The sequence below is a fragment of the Poecilia formosa genome, unplaced genomic scaffold, assembly GCF_000485575.1.
Source record: "Poecilia formosa unplaced genomic scaffold, Poecilia_formosa-5.1.2 Scaffold66, whole genome shotgun sequence".
NCBI classification, from domain to species: domain Eukaryota; kingdom Metazoa; phylum Chordata; class Actinopteri; order Cyprinodontiformes; family Poeciliidae; genus Poecilia; species Poecilia formosa.
The window spans coordinates 348,104-358,484 of NW_006800005.1; the positions used below are offsets into that span (position 1 = coordinate 348,104).

A 10,381-nucleotide genomic window follows, 5' to 3' on the forward strand; every position below is an offset into this window, starting at 1 on the left:
AATGTCATACAGAGGAAAGTACTTTTATATATATATATATATATATATATATAGTTCAAGTTCAACGGCAGCTTTCAATGCTGCCTTTCTCCTTTTCTCATATTCAGGTTCCGTAAACAGCTTTTTCTCCACTTGCTGATCCTCATTTTGTTGCGGTTCAGAGATCTTCTCCAGTGGCCTGGCGCAGTTCGGAGATCACAGTTTCATCTGTATCCACCTTATACCTAGCCACCATGAGGCTTTGCGTGATTTATGGGTGCGACTTCCGCTGCTAACCGGAACCGCCATTTGTTTACATGTTAGCAACTCGCTAACCGTCTTAGTCAGAGCTTTGAGGCTATAAAATATGTGGGAACACCAGCGGCAATATTGCCATCCCTCCCCGATGGCAACTTGAAGAAATGTCCGCAAATAACCCGCACTAGCAAAGTTAGCTAATTCACTGACTCGGTTGCTTCGGATGCAGATACGGGTTTTCTTCCCTGGGCTTTCTATCCACACAATGAAATGAGCACACGTAAAGCATTTCTGGGTTCTCTGTTCAAGTTCAGAATTTTTCGCCAAATTCCTTTTGTTTCCTTTTCTGTCGGTAGGCGATGAAAACGACCGCCTTTGTTTTGGGAGCATATGTTCACCTGTTGCTGCCACAAATTAAACTTGGTCTGACTATTAAGGTACAGCCACGAACAGCACAACAATTACCCGAGCTTATATGGTTAAATAGTTTTGACTCGATTAATTTGTTTATGTAATTATGCTAATTTATAACATACTTTGTGTTTTAACTTAACTGTATTCCTATGTGTAAGTGCTTCTTGCTTATACAGGGTCTGAGTCTTATCTGCTTCTAAATGCTTCTTACTTATAAAATATGTTGATTTTACATCTTTTAAATATGTTCATTTCGACTATGCATTATGTTTGCAGTGGGATTTTATAGAAGAGGCTTTAACCGCTTCTGTAATCTGGTCAGACGAATCAAAGATGTGGTTTTATTTAAAACCACATCTACCATTTTACTCATGAAAACAACTCGGAAATCTGTTGACCTCGCGCAGCTGGAAAGTCAAAGCTGCCTCGCGCTCTTTAGCTCGTGAAACCCTCCCCAACCTCGCCGCAAAGGGGCGGGGCCGAGTCTTTTCTTCACACGTGATTGGCTAGCGGGGCTCCTGCGCAGGACGGGTAGCAAAGCTACAGAGAAGCTCCGGAAAGACACGAGCTCTGTTACGGTTCACTCACCTCCATGTGTGTCTGACGAGACTGTGAAATTAACCCGAGCATAAAATTGTTGTCTTCTCTAGCAGAAGACCAAGGTAGAACATTTAGCATTTCAACGCTGGGGGACCGACACTGACATGGCGACATCGAGCTCCTGTGTTGTGGTGAGTTCTTCCCTCTAGTGAAATGAGAGACGGTAGGCGTTCGGGTGTTACCGCTGTTTGAGCCCAGGGGAGTAGCACACTGTACTGAGACTCAGAGTTCACTGAATGTGTACTGCATTGTACAATTTAACGATCTGTCCTTTCATTTTCAATCCTTAAAAGCGTGGCCTGCGGCTGGTGACAGGCACGCGCTGTCCACGTTCAGCTCGGTGACGTAGATAGGATACGGTTCAGCGTAAAGTCGCAAAACAAAACGTGTGGGTCTCTGCGCTTGTCGGCAGCTGTAATTGTGCAATTACACAATTATTTAGAGTTAATCAGACTGTTTATATGGTTACACCTAGTAACAGAGGGACGTGGTTCAGAAAGACTTTATTTAATAGTCAAGTAGGTGCATTTGGTTCATAATTAGGATAATTTACCGAGGTATTGTAATTATTGATGTGCAGCGGCATTCTCGTGTTTTCACCCTAAATAAAGACAATCCAGACAATGGTTACTGACTCCAATGCATCTAATACTGATTATTTTAATTCTTCCGATATTTTCTAAACAGTTAAAATGCAGTTTTAAGTTTTTAAGTTTGTTTTTCTATTGTTTTTACCACTGCTTTGTAAATCACTTCATCCCACACAACTAGAGAAAAAAAATGCTGAACAGTCAGCGAGTTGATCAAAATGCAGCATACTGACTTCTGATTGGAGGAAAACTATGAACACATTGACTTCTGGGGCATTGGACAGGATGCCCCTGGAAACCTTTAGACACACATCACATGGAAACCAATAGAAAAACAACTTCACAGGCATGTCTTCATAACTTAAAGCTATGAAGACATCTCTGGAAGAAGTCATCCAGAGATCCTAATTGACGTCTTTGATCATCTCAGTTTGTTGATCAACTGGTAAAATACAGAAAATCTGTCATTTTAATTTTTTTTATTTATTTATTTAACCTACTCATTAAATGTATCAAAATTAAGACCTAACTGCATGAACCGTGATGCCGTTTTCTGAGTGAAAATTGGATACATGCAAGGGACGATGGATAACGAGATGAGTTTATAATACATTTTCTTTTATTGCTGCACATAAAAACCACATTATTGCAACACATTTGTTTTCTTTGTGTTCGAAAAAATAAAAAGATCTTTCACATTCAGAACAGGCATGTCAGACTTTACACAAAACTAGTGCTCTGTAACAGACAGGAAAAGGTAAATAATAATAGGAATTAATAATAAATAAGTAATAATAGGAATAGGAAAATAAATGGATGCTAAGTAAAATGCACCAGTCATTTTACTTAACATTCATTTATTTTTACTGTCTTTTAATCCTAATTAAGTAGGACATCTTTTTTGTGTTTTTTTTAGTTCATCTTTATTGTTTTTACCACTGCTTTGTAAATCACTTCATCTGACACAAGAGAAAAAAATGTTGAACTCTGAACTGAATCTAAATGGATATTTAGGTACTTTAAGTTAAACCTATGGGTTAAAAGGTTAAAAAGAAAAAGCATGTTTATGTGAAGTCTTTGTCTAAACAGCTTAATGTCTGTAAAAATATCACAATTTTATTGTATTTACAAAAAACTGTCTAACATAAAATATGATTTTAAAAAATCAAGAAGGAGTCAGTATTTTGAATATTAGTCATAATATTAACAGTTTAAAAATATTTTTAACTATCCATTGAATGATGCGTGTCTCATTAAGTTTATCCTGTACAATTAATTAAGCCTTAAAGTTTTTTCTTTTTAGTTTCCACATCGTAACTGTCCATATTGTCATGACTGGAAATATCCCCAAATCGCCACAGTTTGTAGTAAAAAAGGTTCAGAAGCCGTCGTTTTCCAAACTGACCAGCAACAGGTAGGGAAGGGGCAGTTCTCTTTGGCATCTTGTTACCACGATTTTACCTGACGGTTACGGCATAACGGACAGCATTATCACTGTTGAAACCAGAATATATTAAATCCTTGCAGGGTTTCCCACAGTGTATTATAAGCCTGGTGGGCCACCAGGCTTTACTTGTGCCCCCACCAGGCTTAGCATAGTTTTTTATTTTAGTTTTTTTTTTTTTTAGTCATTGCCTTTTATAAGACTTTATAGTTAGTGTTTGGGTATTAATTGTCCAGTCTCCCAATAATGTATTACTAACAAGTGATATTTTCTTGTCAACTTTAAACATTTTTCAACTCAAAAACATGGCATGAATGACTGCCTAGCGCACCGAGCTTAGCGCACCGAGCTTAGCAGGTTTTCTGGGCTAAACCCTGCCTTGGTGTACTTAGATGAACATAAATTTTCAGCTAATACTGTCGTAGCGCTCTGAGCTTGAGATATTTGAACTCGTACGCCCCTTTGGTTGAATCAGGGCTCGTTTTGTCTTTGAAAGTTTGCTTCGGGCTGAACTCTATTTAGGATGCTATGGATCAGAAATGCTTTCGACATGCAATGGACCGTGTAGTTTTATGTTCAGAGCACAAAGTCCTGCCGTGTGGGATGAGATCATTCGGTAATATTTGATTTAGGGCGCTGTGACGAGCCCCACGCTGGAAGAAAGTCAAACAAATATCCAGTTCTCTTTTTTCCAAGAAATGGTCAGTGCAGTTCAGATTGTGATTAGTGCTGGAAAGCAAAACAGAACCACTGGTTGAACAGCAAGTTTGCTTCAAATCTGTAGACACAGGACTTTTTCTCTGCCACACCAGATTTAAAATGGCACCAAGTTTCTCAGTATAACCACAAACTTAAAGTTTTTTGCTCTTGTGACCTCAGATCAATGATTGTAGATATAATCTCAGGTCATGTGACCATCAGAACATCTGGGTTAATCAGTCGTTATTTTTTTGTAGCTGAATGGGTTTAATCCAAATATGATCTGCAGCCGTTGTAGTTTAGCATGCACCATCTGGTCTGCTAGGAGCTGCATCAGCTAATGTGCTTTAAAGATTTCCACTTCCACGCTGCGTCTTTGCAGAACCGCATCCCATCATTCTCACACTCGCTTCCCAGTGTCACATGATTCCAGTTATTCTGTCTACCGATTGACCCCGACAGGAAATTCAATTTTCTAAAATGTAACTGGAAAAGGATTGAAGCATCATAGGAGTTTTCAGAGAATACGGCAGAGCTGGTGACATGTTTTTCTCTGGGACAAAGTGTTTCTTCAAAGGTAAACCCTGAGCAGTGAGCAGGTAGAAGGATGTCTGGAAATGTAAGGCCCTCTTTTTGAGCGCCGTGGATCACGGTTACTTGCTAATCTTTAACAAATGGGTCGTGTCCTCTATTTAGTGATTGATAAACTGTCTGAGTTGTAAAACAGAAGGTTTTACTGCCATCTGTCTGGTGGATGATCTTTTATAGCTTAACAACTTCAAAGATTTGAAGCATTTCTTAGGTTTGTTTTTTTGTTTGTTTGTTTCCAGATTAGCGATGAGGAGCAGGGTTACGACTTGGATCTTTTCTGTATACCCAAGCACTACGCTGCCGACTTGGAGAGGGTTTATATTCCTCACGGACTCATCTTGGACAGGTGGGTCACCTTGTTCGTAACGACTCAAAACTAGTCGATGAAAGCGGTAAATTACAAGGTCAACTAAAGGTGGCTGCTCTGTTTAGATTGTGGGTTAGATTATAGCCCCTTTTGCACAGAACAAGAAGACAGAGCATCTTTAAAATGTTTGTTTCCAACAGTGTGACAATCTCCCCTTGAGCCAACCATTTGACTTACTTCCACTTGGTTTCCTTTCTCAAGTTTATCCTGAATTTCTGTGTTACCTATCAAAAGAATTCAGATCAGAGTGTTTATCTGGTTTTCTCTGCAGAGCCTGTCTGTCATAGACATCAGTCTATCACATAGTTTCTCGTTTGCAACATCAGGTTACAGTATTTCTTATCTATGTTGTAATTTATATTCATCAGCTATGTTCAGAGGTAAATCTGCAAACTTAAATACAAAATGCCTTGTAATTTTATACATACCACATAAAGTTTTTATACATTGTTATGAAGCTTTCGTAAACTTTCATGTATTTTGTTGGGATGTTAAGACGAACCAATAGAAGTTAGTGGGTAATTTAGAAGCAGAAGGAAAATCTTTTTCAATAGTTTTAGAAATTTAAAAATGTTGCCATGTATTTGTACTTTGTCTTGTTTTACTCTTAATTAGCATCCTTAAAAAGTCTTACATTTGTGTATCTAAAATTAAGGCCTTAAAATGTCAGAATGTCTCATTTAAAAAAATAAGATGGCCTTTAATTTGATAATCACAGGTCTTAAATTTTCTTATTTAATCTTGTATCTTCTATGTATCTTTTTTTTTCTTGCTGACTTTTCTGTCAGGGAAGTTTGTGATTGAAACATAAAACATTTCATTGCTTAAGAGGAGAGACTACGATTGCAAGGCACAAATACAGTTTCTCATATCTTAAGAAGATTTTGTCCCCCTTTAGATAAGACAGCTGTTCCTGTTGTAGCAAGTGGAAAATAAAGAGGAATTTTGGCTGACGGTTGCACAAAACGGAGCTGATAATCCTGACTGTGTTTCCGTCTCCCCCCCCATGTTATCTCAGGACGGAGAGGCTGGCGAGGGAGATCATGAAAGAAATGGGGGGCCACCACATCGTGGCCCTTTGCGTTCTTAAAGGGGGTTACAAGTTTTTTGCAGACCTGCTGGACTACATCAAAGCCCTGAACAGGAACAGTGACCGCTCCATCCCCATGACAGTGGACTTCATTCGCCTCAAGAGTTACTGTGTAATGTATCGCTTCACCCTTTGTTAGCCGCTGTTTACATCTGTAGCAGCTCGAATCATGATTGCAAACAGTACATGAGGTGTTTCTCCAGCTCATCTGTGGCCTGGTCAAGGTCGCCCAGGGTTTCCCAGGAGGCTGCACAGAAACTGTGTGATTAAAATAAATTGCAGCATGAAATAAACTCACAATCAAAATCACACGTTTTCATTTGATGTTCAGTCATTTGACCCCCCCAAAAACTAAAAAAAAAATAGAACATCTCCAACATAAACCCAAAGATCCCTTGTACTGACTAATTCAAATGAACCTTTGTCATTTAGGATTTACACAGTCTCTGTGTCGTAAAGTAATTCAGATAATAGCAAGCGTAAAACATTAACACTGACATTGTAGAAATTCATACAAATCTCTGCAGAATTTTATATGGTTTTAGTGATTTATTAAAAGGTCAATTTGTGGGATGATGTTAATAGCTTTCCCATTTTTTTGCCATTTAAGTATCATTATTATTATGCTGTGTTCCTCTTTTTAATGCCCTGTATTCAAATGGATCCACAGTAAAGCGGGTTCAAATTAAATTCTACTTAAAGTTATAAATGAGTATTTCCTTGTCCTACCCTTCAGCATTATTTTGAGGCAACAGATTGGATTGCTCTTTGCCAGCCCCAGGAACTTCAATTTATTTAATATATTTTAACAATACTCTTTAATTAAATGAGTTGCAACAACATTTATGTTTTATCAACATACTGGATAAAGTTTTAAACAGTTTCAACCTGGACAAGCACTGATTCTTGCTTGTACTTCCAGCTTCTGTGACATCATGGTAACTCAGTTAGCTCACCAGTCTTCTCATCCTTACAGAACGACCAGTCGACCGGTGAAATCAAAGTGATCGGAGGAGACGATCTGTCAACTCTGACAGGAAAGGTCAGTATGGAGAAGAGAGCATTAAAAGCACTTCTGGCACTGCCCAGGATTATTGTTACCATTTCTAAATGTACAATACGATGCATGTGTTTATAGCCTTCAAACATTTTCTCACGATCCAACCACAAATTTCATCCTGATACCTGATCACATTTCTCAAGTGAGCATATCAGCAGAACAAACCCTTATGTATTTTATTTTTATTTTGCGTAAAGCGCATGAAAAGGATCAAATAATTCTGTGGTGAAGAGAAAAATCTACAGGGTCTTCTTTAGTTTTGATGCACATCTGTATAATTTGCCCATCAGCTCTTTTACGTTTGTATACGTTCCCTTTGTATGAAAGGACTAGAATTATGAACTTTGATTTTGTCTAACATCAGTATTCAGTATATCTTTGTGCTGCTTATAGCATAATTCTGACACAAGTGTTCACAAATTAGTAAATCTGATGAAAGAGGAGAATGCATTTCAAAAATCTACATTTGAAATTACAAATTTGCTTGAAATCGTCACCACTTTAAAATCTCTCTTACCAAAATAAACTACTTGTCATGTGTGTAACTTGGCCGTATGTTTTAGTTTAATACATCCATATAATTTTTGTGTGCTTCCACACATTTTCACTGACTCCGCTTGTAGCAAGTAGCATCACATTGCCACAACAGATTGATACGGACGCAAATTACGTGATTAAACATTAACATTCTCTTTTTCTCTTTTGCACAGAACGTCCTAATTGTGGAGGTATCGTCTTCCTTCTCTCATCCTGTAATAAAGCAAAGGGCCTCTTTGATACCACTTTCATAAGCTCCTCTCATGCTTTGTCTCAGGATATAATTGACACGGGCAAGACAATGAAGACGTTATTGCAGCTACTCAAACAGTACAATCCCCAAATGGTTAAAGTAGCAAGGTACCCGAACAACTTCCTTTTAATGCCAACACGTGTAAACTGCACAGCAGTTTCTTCTTTCTAATAATTGGTGCTTTGCTCTTAGTTTGCTGGTGAAGAGAACGCCGCGGAGTGTTGGCTACCGACCGGACTGTAAGTGACTTTCTTCACTCAGCTGCTACAGTTTGGAAATGTGAGGATTTGTCGTATAGTGCCGTAACACTGACTAGTTAATTTTCCCAACATTAAGGATTGTCTGGCAGTGAAGATCCCAAACAGCAGAGTGATTAAAAATGAAAGTTTGCTCCAATCCTTATGTAAACCATATTGGATCGCAATTTAGTTTCTGAAACACAGCTGAGGGAAGAAGATCAGCGTAGCAGCCAGATCTGCTTCTTGGATCTGTAATGTGAACAAAAATGCAGGTGAAAAAGGGTTCATTAATTCCTTTCTTCAAATTTAGAAATGTACATGAAGTAAGATCACTGTGTTATTAGTCATTAGGGACAAAAGCAAAATGCCTTTTTAAGATGGTGACTGATATGTTCTGATATGATGTTCTGTACGGACATGGACTGAAAGGCCGCTCAGAGGAGAGGAAGCCATTTATTTCAAAAGCAAGATAAAAAAACCAAACTAGATTACAGTTTAGAAATGTTGCACATAAAGTCTTGAAGTTTTGCCGTCACAAATGAATCTCATAGCTGGCTTGGGAATGCCAGGATGTCCTTGGAAAACCTGGAAAACAGGAGAGGATTGTAGATTTCTTTAAGATTGGATATTTAAAAAAAATATATATTTTCAGTTTTATGTTGTGCTGACATAATTTATTGTCAGTTTCATTTATTTAAATGTCTTAAACCTTGCAGACCTTTTGTAAAACTACAAACGTACGAGTGAGGGGAAGCACAGCTCACACATTTACACCCTGAATTCACTTCCACTGGCTGTCTGAGGTTTACTCAGACGGTTATGGGTTTACATTCCACAATGTGAACAGATACAATAGTTTAGTTCCCCTGTTTTTCTAAAATCAGTTCATCTAAATAATGTGTAAGTTTTTTTTTTCCTGTTAAATTGTACATCATAAACTTTCAATAATGTGTCAATTGTTATACTAGCCACAGTTGAGAAAAATTGTTTTTCTCTTTCTTTTCTTTTTTTTTTCTTTTTTTTGCTGTAGTTGTAGGATTTGAGGTCCCTGACAAATTCGTGGTGGGATATGCTTTAGACTACAACGAGTACTTCAGAGATCTGAACGTGAGTATTGTATAAATGTAAACAAAAGGAGCCTAGTGGCTTCGTTTGTGTTTAAAAATAGGAAAAATGTGTTTGATATGCTTCAACATTTACGGTCCTGTTTTTCCATTTCAGCATATCTGCGTGATTAGTGAAACAGGGAAGGAGAAGTACAAGGCATGAGAGGCACTTCAGTACACTTTTTTTTTTTAAATGTATGGTTAATTTTTTTCCCCCCCTTTGCAATTCATTTTGTATCTGATTGTTTCATGTTGTGTCATAATGAACGCTGAGCCTGCTCAGGGTCCCAGAGGATTCGCTGAGGCGGTGGTCCTGCCGGTCTGTTTCCATCGCCGCGCACCTGCACATGATTGCCTTAAGATAGAAACGAGCCCACCACAAATTAGCATGACGCTTTAATGTTCCCACACTGATATTTTTTAATGTTGTCTTTTTTAATTGAGTAATTTATTCAGGGAAATGCTGCTAGCGTAAATGTTAACAATTGAGCTACCAAAAGATTTTCAGCCTCCTGTTTTAAAAGAAACGTCGCTTTTTATTGCAACTCAGCTTTCACCAGAAACTTTCTGCAGCCGTTTGGTTGGCGCTCTTACAGAGAACAAAACTATTTCTGGAATGTTTTTTTTATTATCATTTTTGTCCATCTTGAACAAAACCTGAACTCTTCTTTGGCATATGTGCAAAGACTTTCTTTGAAACGTTGCTTGTTGTAATGAGTCCTAACTGTTTGCTGTTGTCCCCAACGGCATGCTAAAGATCAAATATCCCTCTGTTGGACTGTAAAATTCTTCTCCATATACTGCCTGTAATTCTTTTTAATTTTTTTTAATAGATGGGGGGACTTTAAATACTGCGAAGCATCCTTTAAAGTTTACAGGTGAAAAATGATGAGATGCTTCTGGGGGTGAGTGTTAAGGGGTTTTAAACGGGGTCTGAGATTGTACTTGTTTGGTTAACGTCACAATAAACGTTCTTGTTCACGTCTGCTGTAGTCCTGAACTTTTCCGCACAGAGAATTAAATGTTTTCCCCCCTCCTGTGACTCGTGCACTTCTGTTCAAGGGTTATAGTTTCTAATTACATATTCAAAATGCACCTTAATGCTACGACTGCATGTCTTCAGTCAGAGGCATCCGTTAAACAACTGAAACAAA

General features: G+C 38.1%; 1 protein-coding gene across 1 annotated transcript; it reads left to right on the forward strand.

Moving 5' to 3' along the window:
• The first annotated feature begins 1,155 nt into the window (after nt 1-1,155).
• On the forward strand, nt 1,156-9,428 carry hprt1 (hypoxanthine phosphoribosyltransferase 1). Its single transcript, XM_007554729.2, has 9 exons — nt 1,156-1,382; nt 4,815-4,921; nt 5,961-6,144; nt 7,009-7,074; nt 7,803-7,820; nt 7,907-7,989; nt 8,075-8,121; nt 9,152-9,228; nt 9,343-9,428. The coding sequence occupies exons 1-9, from the start codon at nt 1,356-1,358 to the stop codon at nt 9,388-9,390; spliced, it is 657 nt and encodes a 218-aa protein (XP_007554791.1). The 5' UTR covers nt 1,156-1,355; the 3' UTR covers nt 9,391-9,428.
• Nucleotides 9,429-10,381: the final 953 nt, after the last annotated feature.